We start from the raw sequence: 18,020 nt of genomic DNA, 5'->3' as shown, positions 1-18,020 counted from the left end.
ACCACTGTTTTTTTAACTGTAACTTTGTTTGTCCTATGATGTTCTCAACAACTGAAACATGAATACCTCTCACTGGATCTGCAGCTTCCTTCTAACAGGCCTCAGCTGTGGCTGTGCTTAAATTAGCTTTGGCTGGAACTTATCACCATCTCTCCCCAGTGCCTGTTACCATGTTGCTAATTTTGTTAAATATAAACCCAAAATTCTGGAATCTAGAACCATATCCTTTTCTATCCTTTGAAGATCTTGACCTGTTCTGGGGACATCCACGATGACAGGAAATTGGGCATTCTTGTCAGCTTGTGTATAAAACACAACGTGCACATACTTCCTTCAGAACCAACCTCCCCCCAAGTACAGAGAGGCAAGGCAGGCCCACATGCCCCAAAAGCCACTGCGTTTACAAGTGTGAAGGAAAGGGAGGATCTATAGCAATTTCTTCACACTGCCTGTTGTGAATGAAAACTCACTCACTGGATTGCATTTTTGCTTTTATCTTCAGGCCTGTATGTGCTGCAACAACTTTGATGTATCTCAGTTGGATTTTAAACTGCAGATTTTTGCTCTTGGAATGTTACATGTTTCCATGTTAGTGCACCTCCATCTGCAGGAGGAATAGCTGTGTATCCCCATCCTGCTGTGTGAGGGTAACTCACCAAGTGACTGCCAAGCAAGCCTGTGGCAGTGCGTTTTCTCTCCAGGTAGCTCCAAGAATCAGCACATAATGGTTTCCCATTTCTGCAGGCTTGTTGCAGTTAGTTTCTGATGGATCATCTTGTGTTGGCTGTGCCCTCCAGTGTACAGTGGATAACTCAGCTGCCCACCAAGGCCTGCTGCTTTGATCCAAGGGTTCAAAGATTATTTTGTGCACATTACTGTTTTCCCTCTTTAAATTATGCAGGGATCTGTCTTGGCAGTTGGGAAAAAAGGGAGATTTAAGCAGCCCGACTTCAGTGTGGATGAGCATGAGGCAGTAAAGGAAGCTGGGCCTTGTTCTTTGGAATGTCCACATCCTCCATTTATTTTGTGCTACAGGGCAATCTAAAGGCACAATCTAAAATCTGCTCAAGGCACAGTATTGAGAAAGCTTGAGTTGAGGGAGGTGGTGAATGTGGCAAGTTCAGGGCTCTGATCTCACTAAAGTCACAAACCTGGTGATACCTGCGGCTCTGGAACCCGCTGTTGGGCAGCTGTGGTTGATGACTAGTGGAGATCCAGAGATGCAGCAGAAAATAAGTGGTCATAAACACAGATAAGCTCCCTCTGCCATTGCTGTTTAGGTTTTATACCTGTGCTTACCCTTACACCACTGCACTGGCAGTAGGGTGATTGCCAACACAATACAAAAAAAAAAAGGCCGATCTTTTTTATGTTGTTGCTGCATTAGAAAAGTAAGAGCAATAGCTTGTACAGGCATGAAAAATTGAGTCAAAGGTTATTTTATCAGAGCTGGCCAGGAGACACCCATGAGATGCAGGGAGGAGGACATGGCTGCTGGAGCTCTTCTTCCTCCATGCTGTGGATGGGTGCACTGGGAAAAGGTCTGAATAACATGTTTCTTTGTGTGTGTGAGAGCAGAGGCAGGTAAAATAAGTTGCTGCAGACATTTTACAAATGAATGCCACCTTCTCCTTCAGTAAAGGCACTTAGTTGGTTTTGCTGCACAGGTCTTGTGGGCTTCACATGACCAGGAAGAGCCACCTCTGCCAGGAGAGTTGAATTTTTAATGCTGCCGAAATGCCCTGGGAGCGCGTCTCAGCGCAGCCTCCAGTGCAGAGGCTGGAGCTGCTTCCCATGCCCCAGCCCCGAGGAGCCCAAACTGGTGCTGCCGGCGCATTTTGACTTGAGTCCCATGACAGAGTGCTGGATCTGGCAAACTGGAGCTGAGCCGTTGCTGGTTCTCTCAATTAGGAAGGCTTCCTGACTTTTGTTTAATCCCTCACTTATTAATGGCGCTCACCTCTTTGATCAAATCAGCACTGATTTCAATTAGGGTTGAGCAAGAACCCAGTGACAGGAAAGACTGTATCAGGAGGAGCATGTGCTGAGCCCTGAAGGGTTTCTTCACCCTCATGACCAAAATCTATAGTCATAGGTGAAGCATAGTTTTTCTCAACCGAGCTGGAGAAAGCTCTTGTAATCCTTTGCTGGCAAGATAGCTCTGCTGAAATAAAAGCAGGCGGCACTGACTGCCTGGGGAGCTCCAGTTCTTCCCATCTTGAGCAAAAGGGAGGGACCAGGCTCTTCCTACAAAAGGGCAAAGCCACAAAAAGATAAGCTTTGGCTTCACTTTTGGACAACACTGTCAACTGGGATATTGCTGGGGTGAGTAGCTACACCTGTATCTGCCTGGGGTTGTTAATAGCTGTGTTAACTCTGCCAGTTAGAGGGAGAGCTCTCCTTCTAGAGGAGAGGGAGGCAGCTGCAAAGGTGCATAAAAGCTTGAAGAGATCAGGACAACCAAGTAACAAGCAAAGCTGAGTTTCTAGAGCAATGAATGATGGGATGGACCCTCAAGGGGAATAAGTAACACAAGTATATTTTGGGGAGTTATGGGGAAAAAATGGGAAGTGATGGATTTACTAAATATTTGCAAAGCCACAAGAACAATTTCTGAGCTACTATCTGAGCACAAGCCTGTGGGGAGCAGAAGACAAGCACAATTTAAGTACCACATTATGTGGTGTGATAATGCCTTGGTATTTCTCCTGACTACTCTATGTTGATAAAAACAACAGACTACAAAAAGAAGCGGGTAAGAGTTGCATCAGAGGATACCAAAGCAGTAGGAGAGATGAAGCCACACCAGAAGGAGACAAGTGGTTGGGTATCAGCCAGGGGTACAGGGGTGCATGGCTGCCTTTGGCCAACTTCACTAGAAACTTCTGCTTTGCAACCCAGCAACATTAGAAACAAGCAAAGTGCATGGCAAGGCCAGGCTCTTTATGTTGCGGAAACAATTAAAAGAAAAGCTGGCTGGCTAGCAAATACACCTGCTATTGCAAAGCTGCACCACTCAGCAACAACACCCACAAAAACTTTGAGATGTGTCTCTTCCTAAAGTGACCAACTTTTGGAAAAGCAGACATGTGGGATGTTGAAATGGCAGAGTGGGAGATGTGGTAATTGTGTTGGTAGCCTAGAAGCGGTCAGGGTAGGAATAAGAGATGGTGCAAAATGTGGCAGGGGCATCCCCAGAGCATTTGCAGACACACAAATAAATTAGACAGACATGTTCTGGTATAATTTTCCCAGCTGCTGTCCTTCCTGTGCCACCGATGATCCAGCGTCCAAGCTGCTCACCCAGAAAGCTGCATGTTTGGTGTTTTCAGTTGCAGCAAGGTGAATTCTTCGTCCCTCTGCCTCACTTGGTTTTATATTGCTGCAGCCTGTGATGGGGAAGTCACTGGAAGTAAACAGCTGTGTGGAAAACAGGATTTTCTCCTCCAAAATCCATTTAGAGAAAATGCTTTAGGAAATATTTTGCAGAAAACAAGATAACTTACCTCTTTCATTTTTTTTTTTTTTTTAGATTAAAATTAATTTTCAGTGAAAATTATCATAAGCCAGAATTTTCCTTTTGAATATGTCTTTCAGCTTAAAATGCTGTGGAAAACATGCATATTGTTCTAATTGAACCTCCCTTTGAAGTTATCACTAGTTTATAAAAAAGAAAGCAGAGAGTAACATAATTTTTCTGAGAGCAAGCAGAGACTGAGGGTTTGTGCTGACATGAGATGGAGTCATTGGAACCCAAGGAAATCTCAGCAGGGTCCTCAAGGCACCCAGAATCACTTTGTCTGTAATACAGGGATTTTGGAAGGAGTTTGATTTGGAAATATTACTGGCTTTTTCCCTAGAAATGTTTGAATTTGTCTCTGTTTTACGGCTGTAATTCTTTAATCTCTGAATGTGGATTGATGGTGACTGTGGTAGGATAATACGTCTATCTTGTCTAATTGCTTATCAGGGAAAGATCTTCATCCTGTGAATCATTTGAACATCAAATTACAAATTTCATTAAAGTCTTTAATGAATAAAGAAACGCATTGTTCCTGCATGCTGGACTGGGGCTGATTTCTCCCAAGTGCCTTCTGCCCTTGCTGAATGTGGCCCTGTCACCAAAACACTGGTGGTCACTCTGGCTCACTGCCCAGCTTGGTCTCTGTCCCCATGGCAAGCCTGCCTTGTCCCACCTTGCTGGTCCTGCCATCACCTACCTCTGCTGATCAGGGCTGGGTGGGAGAAGACACTTGGCATCTTCCACCTGTGCCTCCTACAGACAAATAAAGAAGGCAAATGCCAAAGAAGGAAGAAAATAAAAGCCAGGCAGGACATTGCCATGCTGCAGCATCCATGGCAATTGCTGAGACTCCCTGGTAAAAGTCCTTCCCCGTGAGTGCTACAGGCTGCGGCTTGGAGCTTTTTGCCAAAGTGGGATCAGGCTTTGCGTGCTCAAGGTGAGGAGCCCTGTGACTTCACACACAAGAAGGCTGTGGCAGAGCTAGGAGTAGGAGCCAAGTCTTAAAGATGATAATAAGCTTTAATCACACCAATATTTTATTCCTTATCAGAGTACTACAAAACCCTCCCTCACATCTTTCATTAACCTTCCCTTTTCAGCACCCTAAATTTTATAAGACTGGGCTAGCCCTTGGGGCAACTGAATGGTGCAATGCCTCAGTTTCCCTCTCACACTTTCATGACATGAGAAAAATACTGAGCAAGGATTTTTCTCTATCACATGTCCTGCTGCTGGCACTGCAAACCAGACCATTCAGAAAGGCTTTGGTCCCTGCCTCATCATTCATGTGACTGCTGACTGAATACAAAATGTAAAGGGTTACCTGCTCCATGCAGATAACATCAACTGGTGCACATTTTTAACCGTCGCTGAAAACAGCAGACAGTTTCATTGGACCAGTGCTGGAAAAGAGTCACCGAGCCAGGTCTTGCAATATTTTCCTCAGCAGGTGCGTTGGTGTGATGAACTGCAGAGTTTCGCATAGGTGTCCTCCAGCTTGGTAAAGATTCAGCTGTTTGACTGAGGGGAAAAGGGTTCTTAAAATTCTTTGGTTTATGCAGATAGTTGCTTGACTGTACATTAAAAGTTTTAGCTGTCTGCCTGCTTATTTGAAGGTTCACTTTGACATTAAAAATGAAATTACATGTGTTTACACAGGAGGGAGAGAGGGAAAGAAACAGCAAAAAAATTTTAAGGCCAGTCATTCATTTGTATTTTACCTGTCTCTTTTTAGGGTACTGAAATGACCAACTTCTGTGCAGATGATTTGAAAAGGAAAGTGGACAGAGGTCTAGAAAGGCTATTTTCAAATGGCTGCCAGAGACAGGGTTTAGTTTCTAGAGCAGACAGGATGTTTTTACATTCCTTTTTTATCCCTAACAGGAAAATTTTCTTATGGTCTCAAAGTTCTGCTAACTTTTACCAGTTTAACAGTTTAACTTGGAAAATGTTTTATGGACACCTGTCCATCCCTTGTGCGTGAGTCCAGGAGGCTACAAAGCCAACAAAATGTTGGAAAGAGGATTTAGGAGGGTGATTGAGATGATTTTTTTCTGAAGGGATTTTGCTTTGGGAGAATACAGAAGTATTTGGTGATTTTTGCTTGAAATTTCTCATCTTTCTTTGCATGCTCATCTCTGATGGGTCAGTGCAGTACCAAGCAGGCTGCAAAGTGCCACAGATAAAGGTGCCCGTGTGGCAGGATGCCTGGAGAGTGATTATGCTGTGATATTTTGAAACAGGTTTTTGGGTGTCATTTCCTCATTTTTCCCTCTGAGATGCTGTATTTGGTGAAATGTTACTGCTGCATTGTTCCATGGGGCGTCAGCAGGGAGGGCATGGCAGGAAATGAGCAGAGCACTGAGCCGGGCCAAGGGGACAAGGACTGGATAGGACCAGGGCTGAAACCCTCACAGCTTGTGGGGACTCTTTTGGAGGGCAATGCTGCCACTTAGGGCTGGATGGTCCTTCCTGTTAAAAGCTCCATTTTCAGCTGCTTGCAAAAATTAGTGAAACCTCAGCTAGCAAAACACAGACCTTCCTTTCTAATTGCCCTCTTCTTAAAAACAGAGAGGGGTGATGACGATTTGAGCCACAATGTTCCCCAGTATGGAAAGCTCCACAGCTGGAGTGACACACAGGAGTTATTTCTTTGGCAGAGGGGAAGGATGCCATGGCTGAAGGTGCTGTCAGGGAAGGTGGGTGTGCACTGAGGGCCCATGGGACAGGGCAGGTCTCTGCAGCATCGCTGGGGAACAGGAGAGGGAGAAGCAGGCAGCTGGTGCAAGCAGGATGGTTTCTCCCCTGCCTATGCCTTGTGAAACAGCTGGCAGTGGTGTGATTGTGTACTCATGTGGCATGTGGGATGGGTCTGTGAATAAGTATTTCACCACGGCTTATCTGCCAAGCCCCTGTTTTGGTGTTGGAGAAGTTGGACAAGGGGAATGTAAATGAAACAGGAGCTGGTGGGAAAAGAAAGGTTTAATAAGGCTCAGCTGGGTCAATGAAGCAGCTGACAAGACAAATACACACTGGCTGCAATTCTGGAGGCTTTCTGCCTCTGCAGGAACCGCACTGCTGCCGGGCTGGTGCTGAACTCTTGTTTTCCCACAGGGGTGAGAACAGCTCTGTGCTTTCCAGACCATGATACAATAAAGTCAGCATTGTGTCTCCAAGCCTTGAGTCCCACATATGGCAGCCACATGACACAAAGCTTTAACCCACAAGAAACTCACTCCTCCAGCTCAAGCATTGTTTAACAGGTTTCTGGAGGTTAAACTTGGCATTTTGCTGTGTATCTTCATTTACGCTTTAGATGCGATTTGCCTACATGGAACAGCTTGCTGCCCAGCCTCTTCTGGCCAGTGTATTTTGGAAGGGAGAAGACTATATTTGATGGGTTGTTTGAAACTTACCTTAGTGGTGTGACTCATTGCAGGAAAGATCCCATGTCCCTCAGCCTTGGCATTTCCACTCACTCTGATTGACTGGCTCTTCCCACATATTTTGAAGTGCATTACTGCTAATTAATTATCTGTAAACCTTATCGCCAGCTCACCTACTAGGAAACAATACCCACTTGGAGCCAGTAATCCCTAGGATTGATGTTATGTCAGGGATTGGCTGCCTCCCAAGAATTATCTCTCAATCTGTGGAAAAAATGTGCTGAGGCCAGTGGGTGCAGCACTGGAGGCGGCTCCATTAGGGGTGACAGAGACAGTGAGTGGGCCTCTTTCTTTTGTAAGAGCTGAAATGGTGCAGGTTATTGCTCACTTCCCACCCCACAGCAAGGTCAGGGCAGGCAGAGGATCCGTGTTTTAGAGGACATCAGTAGGTACTGGACATAAAACTGATGGGATGTGCACCATGTGTGGGTGTCAGCCAGCTGTGGCTGATTGACTGATGTCCCTGAGAGCCCCCTGCTGCAATGGGGACGAGGTAGCCAGGGCATGAACAACTTCTGGCAGAAGCAGGCATATGGAATGGGAGCTTCACTGGTGGCTTTGGCCCACCGAGCAGCAACTGGGGTAATTGAATCCCACAGCCTGGAAAAATTTGGAGTGTGCAGCAGGGGCTGGAGATCAAGCTGGGGCACTGAAGGGACAGATGAAGAGGAAATGCTTAGAGGGAAAACACAGCAGTAGAATTTCAAAGGCAGGAGCCTTCCTCAGTATTTGCATATTCTCACTGACTTGGTGTGGGAACAAGTATTTGTTCTGCAGTGGCCTCTGTGGCAAAGTGGAGTCGGTGCTGTGGGTGTGTAAATGTCTTCCTGTGGAGGAAGTCAATGCACCTGTGTTAAATAGGGCAGAGCCTTGATTTTCCACATAAAGATTGATCCACCACTCATTGGTGCTGCTGCCTTCTGATCCCTCTTTGTGGTCTGGGGGACCCTTAGGATCATGGATCCCCAGACAGCAGCTTGGTTCCAGCTTAGGACCATAGCCCCAGCACTCCTGTGCCTGGAGACAGGTGCCTCATCAGCAGCTGTGGTTTAGGAAAGTTTTGGTAAGGAGGAGCTTTGGCACCTCAAGCTCAGTTCCAGACATGAGGCCATGGAAATGTCATAAGAACCTCCTAAATTACTTTGAGATGTGGGATTTGGAGTGCTTTGCTATTTACAATCTCTCTTTTTCAATATTGTAGGCATGAAAAAAATCACATGAGAGCTTTTAATTACATCAATTATTAATTTCCCCTCAGACCATGTCTTCCTCCATTAAAATCGAGTCTGTTGTGAAGGAGAAGAACCGGATGGGAGAGTGCCCAGTCTGGGAAGAAAGGGAGAATGCACTTGTCTATGTAGACATCAACTCGCAGAAAGTTTGCCGCTGGAGCCCCGTCACCAATGAGGTGCAGAGCGTGTCTGTGGGTAAGAGTCCGTCCTCACTGCTTCACCTGGGACTCTTCTCTGTATGCCCCATCCACCCCCCCTGGTAGGAGTCCTGCAGGTCGGTGGTTTTTCTAACTTTCCATGGGACCACACACCCTGTCTTCCCACAATGTGTTGCTGAGCAGTGTGGCCTAAGCCAGCTGAGCAGAGAGGACCATGCACGTGTTTCCCCTGATAAGCCTAAGTGGGAATGCATGTTTCATTTGGGACCTGCAGAGGAAAAGGTACAGTCCTAATGGCTGTGCCATCCTAGAAGGTGGAAAAATCCACGGAACATAGAGCCAGTGAGGTGTGCTAACAATCCCAGGGGAGAAGGATCTTAGCATCAGCTCAGCCATTGCCAGCCAGGGATGTCCCTTGGTGAGGGCTGAGTGATGGCCCCAAAGCTACCCTTCATCTTCTGCTCTCCCACCCGCAGATGCCCGTGTTGGCTCAGTGGCTCTGCGGCAGTGTGGGGGCTATGTCATCGCCCTGGGGACCAGGTTTGCCTTCCTGGACTGGGACACCCAGGCAGTCACCACCATCCTCGAGCTTGAGCAGGATAAACCCAACAACAGGTTCAATGATGGGAAAGTGGATCCGAAGGGGAGGTTTTTTGCTGGTAAGTTCCTGGCAGAAGTTTCCCCTGGAGCAAAGGGAAACTATAGTGTATTTTATACAAGGCATTTTTATTTATTCCCTGTCTTGTGAATGCTCTGCTTGGTTACTGCCCAGTGGAGGAGGACAGGGGACTCTACATCTTCTGACCTAGATGAGGACAGATGCTGTTGACAAGGGCCATCTGACAGAAACGCTCTCCTGCTTAGTGGATGGCATTATTCAAACAACTGCCTTAATGGAAAAGCCAGTGAAGGGCTCATGGAGATGGGACTTTTTCTGGAGATGTAGAGAAAGATGCAACTTCTAGAGAAGAACATGAGCTGCAGCTTGTACCCTTTATATGCAGCCTCTCTTGGTTAGCCTGTGAAAAACAAGAAAAGGCAAGAAGTAGGTTTAGGCTGTACATTATGTAAGAGGTCTTCACCCGCAGGGTGGTCAGGCACTGGAACGAGCTCCCCAGGGAAGTGGTCATGGCACGAAGCCTGACAGAGTTCAAGAATTGTTTGAACAAGGCTCTCAGGCACATGGTGCACACCTGCATTTTACTGGTCACAGCCCATTTAAATCATGAAATAGCCTACAAAGAGCAACAACAAAAACAGCATATGATTGATGCTTGCCTGCATCTCAACTTCTGCTGTGAGCAAAACCTCAACCCCCTGGTGCATCCTCGTGGTCCTTTGGGTCTTTGATGTCCATGACTTAAACCTCATGGCAATGCAGAAACATCCTTTCATTGGCCAGGATCTCCTCTGTGGGAGGCAGCTGCCCCTGATGTGGTCCTTTTACCCTTTCTCATCAATCTGACAGAACCCATTAGTCCCTTTCACCACAGGATTCCAGAATTGTAGAATCATAGAATGGTTTGGGTTGGAAGGGACCCTTAAGACCATCTAGTTCCAACCTCCCTCCATGAGCAGAGACAGCTTCCACTAGACCAGGTTGCTCAAAGCTCCCCCCAACCTGGCCTTGAACACTTCCAAGCATGTGGCATCCATAACTTCTCTTGGCATCCAGTTCCCGTGCCTCACCACCCTCACAGCAAAGAATTTCTTCCTAAAAATATTTTCTTTTTAGGAAGAAAAATAAAAAAAAAATCACAATCCTGTGATGCTCCCTAGGACTTCTTGGTAACATCTAGAGGAGGTTTTTGATCAAACACGAAGAGCAAGCTTCTACTTTCTAACCAGTGCTCCCACTTCCATTTCAGGTACGATGGCTGAAGAGACAGCACCAGGGGTCCGAGCGAGGCGGCAAGGAGCTCTCTATACCCTCTTCCCTGACCATTCAGTAATAAAACAACTAGACCAGTTGGACATCTCCAATGGCCTGGATTGGTCCCTGGACCACAGGACCTTCTTTCACATTGACAGCCTGTCATACGCTGTCCATGCCTTCAGCTATGATGTGCACACTGGAAAGATTGGTACACATGCTTTTAAATTTGGTGACAAGTAGCACTACTGCTCTGTCTGCAGCAAGACTTGGGCTTGTGAGATGCAGTGATTTATTTGACAGATCTCGTATCTTTTGGTTACAACTTGTCAGTTGGCTGACTGTGATATTTCTCAAATTCAGTTACCAGGTGTATTTGGTGAACAAACTTTTGACAGTCTTTCAGCTTACCTTCATCTGGAGAGACAGCTCCTTAGACCTGTTCAAAGAGTTGCAGGGAAAAAGCCATTTACACTGCAGAATGAGAAAGAGCTTTTAGGATGGTATTTATTCTTGAGTGCCATCTACTGGAATTACTTTGATTGTACTAGCTCCATAAATAACAAGTGGAAAACATGCATGTGTATGCATTTCGCAGAAAGGTATTTGGACGATCAAGCTGTCATTGTGACAGAGGTTTCCCAACTTCCTATCCATTTTATGGATAAACATTTTTTATTGTATCTGCAAGGAAGTAAATTTTAGTGTAAGTAAAATGGATCTAACCTAATTTCAAAACTCTTTGAAATATTTTCATGCTCTATCAACCTGATATGCTCCACAGGAATTTAAATGGCTAAACTGCCTTTGTACTTTAAAGAGTGCAGACTTTGGGTAATCACAGATGAAAATCACACAAAATAGTTGCATTCACTCAGATTTCATTTTGTTGAGAACATCTCTTTCTACACATTATAGGATATAATATTTCAAAAGACGATATAATGCAACATTTCCCCCTGCAAATATAAAAAGTAACATGTTTGAGCTTCCTAGGCTTGGCTTTATGTTCATAGCTGTCTATTTTTGGGTAGTGTAATGACCAGAAGGTGCTGGGTGGGTCAGAGCAGGTGATCTGTAACCCATGGACCCTGCTCCATGGACCAGACGTACTTACCAACATATCTGCATTACATCCCTGACCATGAGTTGGTGTCCAGGTTTAATCAAAACTGGTTGTTTGGTTGGCCATTAGAAAGTAAAGTTTTTGATCCTTTGCTAGGAGAGATTGCTTATCAGCAATGTTTAAACCCAGGTAATTATTTATGTGACATATCCAGGCTGCCATGACCAATAAAAGTCCAGGAAAAGTTACTGCACTTGCAGCAGTTGTGATGTGGCAGGCAGCAGGTGGGTTAACATGGGAGATAGGGGCATTTTGTTCTCTTCTCGGTGAAAAAACAGGAACACTTATTCGGCACAATCCCAGACTGAAATGGCTGTGCTGGGGACTTGTCTCTGCCAAGCTGAATTAGGCTTTTAACACATCTGCAGAATGCAGATGTGATGCACATTTTGCAGCATGCCTTTCTCACAGAAAAAGAAGGTATGTGTTTGCAAGATGGAAGAGGTTAGAGTGGGATCTGATACAGAATGGGTAGCAGCCCACACAGCTTTGTAACTCTTCCTGCAGCCTGCCCCAAGCTTTTGTACCATCTGGAAAAAGAGGAGCAAATGCCTGACGGGATGTGCATAGACGCAGAAGGGAAGCTCTGGGTGGCCTGTATTGATGGCGGCAGAGTCATTCGCATAGACCCAGAGACAGGTAAGGCCTCCACCAGTTTGTGCATATAAATGTGAGGGGAATGGCAGCAGGAGGAATGGTTTGAAGAGGAGATAAGGCGACAAGTATTGCCCATTTCTGCCCCATGGGTTGCCAAGAGCATCGCTGGCTCAGACTCTGATCATGTAAAGAATGCAGCTCCCTGTGCTGCCTCCCAGTGTCAGGTACCCCTGCTCCCATCATTGGCTGATGAACTGCACACTCTTCTTAATAATACCACTGTCAAAAAACCCCACAAAATACTGCATATAAAATTTCTCAGTGTTGAAATTTTTCACTGGAAAATGCTTTAAGGAACAACATCCATCCCATCCCAGATGTCCCTGCCCTTCCTGACCTCACACACAGTACTGCTTTGTTTTGAGAAAAGGAAATGAAGCCTTGCAGATGCAGGGGAGAGCCTGGAAAATAGTTAGAAATGAGGCAGATGAAATAATTTGATTTCCCCACAAACTGTCCTTTAGGATATGGTCTCTGTCTGAAGGGAAGGTGCCTTCTGAGTAAATGTCACATCTGTACCATGTGTACTGACAGTACATTCATAATTACATGGTTCCTAAAAAATGAACATTAGAAAACAATTGCACATTTTTCCCAGGAAAAAGAATCCAAACTGTGAGGCTGCCTACTCCAAGGATCACCTCTTGCTGCTTTGGTGGAAAAGACTACTCAGAAATGTATGTGACTTCTGCATATGATGGACTGGACGAGGCCACCTTAGCCAAGGAACCTCATGCAGGAGAGATTTTCAAGGTGAGCAGATTTTATTTTTTTCTTTCTGTATATCAGACCTGCCAAGCCTCGCATTCTGAGAGTGAGGTGGTCCCAGCTGCCCTGGCTCATCCCACTCACTTCATGAGCTGCTCCAGGTGCATAGCTTGTCCCCAGCCAGGCCCAGCTGCTTTTGCAGAGCTGCTCATGCACTTAGAAGGAAGACTTGGAGAAATTAAAAGTTTTAGTGTTGATAGCTGGGTTGGCTAAAGTTGGCTGGTAGGATCTGAGGGTAGTGAATGGGTATGGATCTGCCATATGGATAATGTATTCTGTAATACACTGCAAGGAATTGCTTTTATCTCTTACTATAATTTAATAACTTTTGGAAATTTAATTCTCTTACCTCTCAGTTTTTAATTGTGCCAGGAAATAGAAATGCTTTAAAAATTAAATGTTTCAATATACCAGGGCAAAATTTTGCATCTCAATCCGAAAACTTTTAGGATTTTGTCTGTTAAAAATTGTGAGGATTTGAAAGAATTTTGAATGATTTACAAATGGGATTTCTGAGTTGTTTTAGATGATGTGATTTATTTTTTAAAGTTTCTATATAGGTAGGAAGGGTGAGTTTGACTCACATCTTCACCACATGGCTTAGACGGTCACAAGACTTTTAGTTACAAGATCTTTTAAGGATTTATTAACTAATAAAATATTGTTAACAAGGATATTTATGCTTTTGAATTAATCTTCAAATATTTCATCTTATGGATTCATATTACAGTGTAAGCTTTCTTAGCTAATCATGTTATGATATATAAATCTATAATACTGTACTCTAAAACTCTAAACTTTCCTCTACTTAGCTTAACATGTCTCTGCGTTAAACTATAAAATCCACATTCTTACTTCTAGCCCTTAAGTTTAGAAACCTTTTCTAAGGTCTCAAATAAAATTCTGTGTTTAATTCTGAGCTTTAGCTTACAGGCCTAAAGTTCTGAGAATTCCCTGCATTTCAGATTTCAACAAAAAATGATTGTTACTTTTTAAAAAACATTTTTGTCTGGGGCCCTTGAATCTGAAACTTGTTTCTCTCTTACTATTTTTCACTCCATTAGCAAAAAGCACATCAGGAGAATAAAAGTCAGTTCTTACTCAGCAATTGCCATCAACCCAAACCAAACTCTTTTATCGATTTGGCCACAGGATGAAGGCATGTTACAGGAGGGACGCAGATCTATTCTGGAATCTGGGCCACTCCTGTTGAAAGCAGTGCTTAGAGCAGACATCTCATGGCTGGGAACTGATGTAGTCAAACAGCACAGTTTAGAAGCCCACAGGAGGATTAAATAAGAATCTATTTGGTTTTGTTCTTGAGTTCTCCAGTTCCACAAGGGACTTGGTGTTTTCCAAACTAACATTCATCTTGCATGGGCAAAGCACGTTAAAAATTACTATGCATTGTTTTGGAGATGCAAGGGCCAGAGATAACGTTTAAATTAGCAAAATTATCGAGTAGTGACTCCTTCTGGGCTTCTCTTGAAGCAGGGGACCCTCCACATAATAGTCTGTTGCTATGATATTTTTCTACAATGTTTGAATGTTTTCATTATACTCAGTTGGAGGTTCATCTGTTTCCTTTCTTTTATCTTTTAATTTTTAACTTTTTAAAACAGATAACAGGCCTGGGTGTGAAAGGGATCCCACAGAATTTCTATGCTGCTTGAACCTTGACACTAAAGAGCAACGAAGAAATGCTTCCATCTTGTAGTAAATCTGACTGGAAGAAGTCAAATGAACTACAGAATTTATTTGTGTGAAGATTTCTAAGCCCACATTTGTGAGTGTGCTTTTGGAGTTGAAGATATTTCTTCTTCTGTGGGCCTGTGGCTTGATGCAGTAGGTTAGAGAGGTAAAGTTAATCTGTGTTACACCTTGGTAGCTTTTGTCACTTTCCATAAACCTCTAAGTGCTCAAGTGTAGTTTCAATGAACTTTCTGGTGAGCAGCTCTGGATTTTCAAGTCTGTGCAGTTCCCAAAGCAGAATCAGACTCCTCATGTTACAGTGCTGCACCAGCAATGATACGGCAGATTTTAATAAACATTTTAAGAGTGGTGTCTTGAACTGGACTGTTCCTCTGCTGCAGGATTCCCCTGAGGTTTTTTTATTTTTATTTTTTTTTTGGTTTTGGTTTGTTGTGTTTTTTTTTTTCTTTCTGTTTTTTTTTTTTTTTCTTTAATGATCAGATATATTTGTAGTATCCAGGTTCCATTCTTACATCCTCATTAGCCTTTTTCCAGGCTGTCCTTAGGCTGCTGAAAATAAACTATACAACTACATTTAAAGAAATACTTACAGATGTTTTTTTCTCTGCATTCAGATGTTACCTTGAAAGCACTGGCTGACCACACACAGTCAGTGCACACACAGGCTGTGAGCCACCAGGACAGCCTGGAATACCAAATATGGATGCTTGGTGGAGTTGTCCTTTCAGTGGTGATATTTAAACATACACACACACAAACTTCCCTTTGCTTTACATGCCTTGATGTACCCATGGCCTCACCATCTTGTTCCCCTTTCTTCTGGTGCTCATCCAATCCCATTTCAAGTATTTTCCCCCTTTTTCCCTTTAGATCCTACTCTCCTTTCTCCTCTAGAAAGCACAACATCAAGGTGTATTTTAAAAGGCTGTTTAAATAACAGCCCAGCTCTACTCTGGACCCACATAACCAGTGTGATCCTTTCAGGATTTCAGAATGCTCGAGACCTGTAGATATGCAGTGAAATCTAGCCTTTGCATTGAGTTTGCTATCTTTTTGCTGCCTGGAAAGAGACACAGCACATAATACATTTTCAGCTCTTTAATGCTGACACCTCGTAATGTTGCTAAGAAGGCAATAATACACATTATTTACCAGACCAGATGTTTCAGTGTCTTCCTCTGAGGTATTTGACATTTTCACCCCTGCTATTCAAAGCCCTCAGATATTATGAGTAGGGAGAAAGTACTCAGTGCCTCATGAGGACAATCTCCCCCAATAACCCCTGCATAGAGGAGCAGGGGAACTGTGGTTAGCCATGCAGAAATTTATTAAACACAGTTTCCATGGGGCTGTACGCAAAATGCCTCTAAAATTTGTTTTCTCCAAACCCAGCATCCCTCTCCTAGCCAAGGGGTCCCTCACAACAGTTTTGAAAGAACCAAACTGTGCTGAATTTTTTCCTTTAAAAATACCCATATTTCCCAATTCTGTTACGTGGTAGCCTTCTGGTCTGCTGACAAGTAGGAGATCTGGTGCTGAGATCTGATCAGGCAGGGGGTAGGTCAAGCCACATGTCTTAGGAAAATGTTCTACCCATTTCAAAGGTGACAGGAGAAGGTTAGGTGGTATATTTGATCCCTCAGTTGAACTGGGCCACAGTATGGAAAGGAATCTGAGTTCCAGAGGACCAGGAAAGGAACTCTATTCACTAAGTACTGTTGTATACTTGGCCACAAACAGGATTTTCCAAATTGCATTATTTCAATGCAGTAACCTGAAGCCTACTCTAAGACCCATGTTAGGTGTTTTTCAGACACTTATTTTAGATGGTTACTTTAGGCCATTAGAAAGCACTTCATTCCTGTGCTACTTGACTGATAATTTGTATAACAGGATGAAAGGACTTGGCCTATCACTCCAATCATTCCTTTTGGCCTGGAAGTGAGTCCATGGAGCTGCACAGAGACAACTTGATTGAGAAATAAAACATTCAGCTTATTGTAATGTTTGCTCAACAAATGGCTGTTGTTTTTCTTCCTAAGCCATAATTCCAATAGCAATTAAACTGCTGGGGGTTCTTAAGAGCAGAGGTGCTAAATGCCCTTTGGCACCATGTCAGTGCCAAACTGGTATAAGGAACATAGACAATTATGCAAGATTTCCTGTTTACCCCATCTGGAGAGGAATGTGATAGCAGGGTGTTTGGAGGCAAGTCGAGTGTCCCAACCTTTAATTAAAAAAATATAGGAAGTAAGCGCAGATACTTTATTTAACAAAAAATACTCAGTTACTTGCAAAATTGCCTACCTTCTAGGTCCTTTGCTCTGCCAGAAAAGCAAATTAGATAATATTGAAACAATTTACACTTGAGAAATACTTACTAACACTGCACATTTTTTTGATAGAGCTTTCCCAGGCATGTCAGCTGGAGTTGCTGGTTTGTTATTCTCCAGCCACTCCTTCCTCCATTTCTAAAGGTCTGAGTGCTTTGGGAACTTTCTCTTTGTAGCACAGCTTCTCAAACCAAAAAAGGCTTGAAGATAGATGAGTTTCTCTCTGCTACCCAAAGGCTCACTACTTTGCTTCTCTTCAGATTTCAGAAGTTGCTGTTTTGTGATTTTGCATTCTAAAAGACAGTGCTAACTGCAAACCATGTTGGAGCTGTTCTCCAAACTCAGTTCACTGAAGCGAGGTCAAGGCCCCTTGCCTTGAGGCAAGAGATGAAGGCACGAAGGAAGTGGGTACAGGACGGGGTTCATTCCTTTTGTGCATATAGGGAAGAAGATGGTATCCACAGTCCTTGCTGAAGATACACTCTGAGGTGGTTACTCAGTGACTGCGTACTTGGCTTTTGTGGGTCAGCCCTACATAGGGTCAGCCTTACCCCATATGCTCCTGCCCAGGGGTAACCTACAGAAAATAAACCAGCTAGTCAACAATATGGCACAGACTGATGGGAGCTGGCTCCCGTTTTAAGGGATTGCTCTGAACATCCTGCCTTTTATAAGTATCTATTATGTTTTATCTACATTTAACCTATATCACACTGGATGATATTAAATGAATGGTATTTTAAGTTAGCCATTCCATGCTTCACCTTGTGAAGCATGTAAAAAATGTGCTGGTGGCTGACTGGTTTTGTAAAATTCTCTACCTAGCTGCAGCAAAAATTGGTATGGGCTCCCTCTTAGTAACCAGGCGTTGGTTAACTTTGTTTTTGAAATGCAGCAAACTGGAATAAAAATACATACAGAATTTGGAACTTAAAGCTTTTGATTGATACAGGTTGTGATAGCCTGCCTCTGATGCAGCCAAGAACACAGCTGGTTTTCTGGGCTGTGAGAACACATTGCCAGCTCATGCCCAGCCTCTCACCCACCAGGAGCCTCAACTCCTTCTTGGCAGGGCTGCTCTTGGTCACTGCATGGTGACTGATCCAGGGTCTTGCAGATAATTTGTGTAATGAGTAGGAAACTCCATTTCCTCAATGTCAGTTCAGCGATTTACCTGCCACAGAATCAGTG

The 18,020-nt window shown here is 44.0% G+C and overlaps 1 protein-coding gene across 1 annotated transcript; it reads left to right on the top strand.

The window, feature by feature from the left end:
• The first annotated feature begins 4 nt into the window (after nt 1-4).
• On the top strand, nt 5-14,854 carry LOC100230413 (regucalcin). Its single transcript, XM_072932099.1, has 7 exons — nt 5-2,325; nt 8,228-8,396; nt 8,836-9,018; nt 10,228-10,443; nt 11,866-11,997; nt 12,614-12,768; nt 14,406-14,854. The coding sequence occupies exons 2-7, from the start codon at nt 8,231-8,233 to the stop codon at nt 14,454-14,456; spliced, it is 903 nt and encodes a 300-aa protein (XP_072788200.1). The 5' UTR covers nt 5-2,325; nt 8,228-8,230; the 3' UTR covers nt 14,457-14,854.
• The last annotated feature ends 3,166 nt before the right edge of the window (nt 14,855-18,020 follow it).

Source organism: Taeniopygia guttata, chromosome 1, assembly GCF_048771995.1.
Source record: "Taeniopygia guttata chromosome 1, bTaeGut7.mat, whole genome shotgun sequence".
In the NCBI taxonomy this organism is placed as follows: domain Eukaryota; kingdom Metazoa; phylum Chordata; class Aves; order Passeriformes; family Estrildidae; genus Taeniopygia; species Taeniopygia guttata.
This window is presented reverse-complemented; position numbering and strand designations above follow the sequence as displayed.

Excerpts from the sequence above, each read along its gene's own strand:
- LOC100230413 (XM_072932099.1), top strand. The coding sequence starts at position 8,231 with ATGTCTTCCTCCATTAAAATCGAGTCTGTTGTGAAGGAGAAGAACCGG. Across the intron at positions 10,444-11,865 it reads TGTGCACACTGGAAAGATTG|CCTGCCCCAAGCTTTTGTAC; the intron begins GTACACATGCTT and ends CTCTTCCTGCAG. Across the intron at positions 12,769-14,405 it reads ATGCAGGAGAGATTTTCAAG|ATAACAGGCCTGGGTGTGAA; the intron begins GTGAGCAGATTT and ends TTTTTAAAACAG.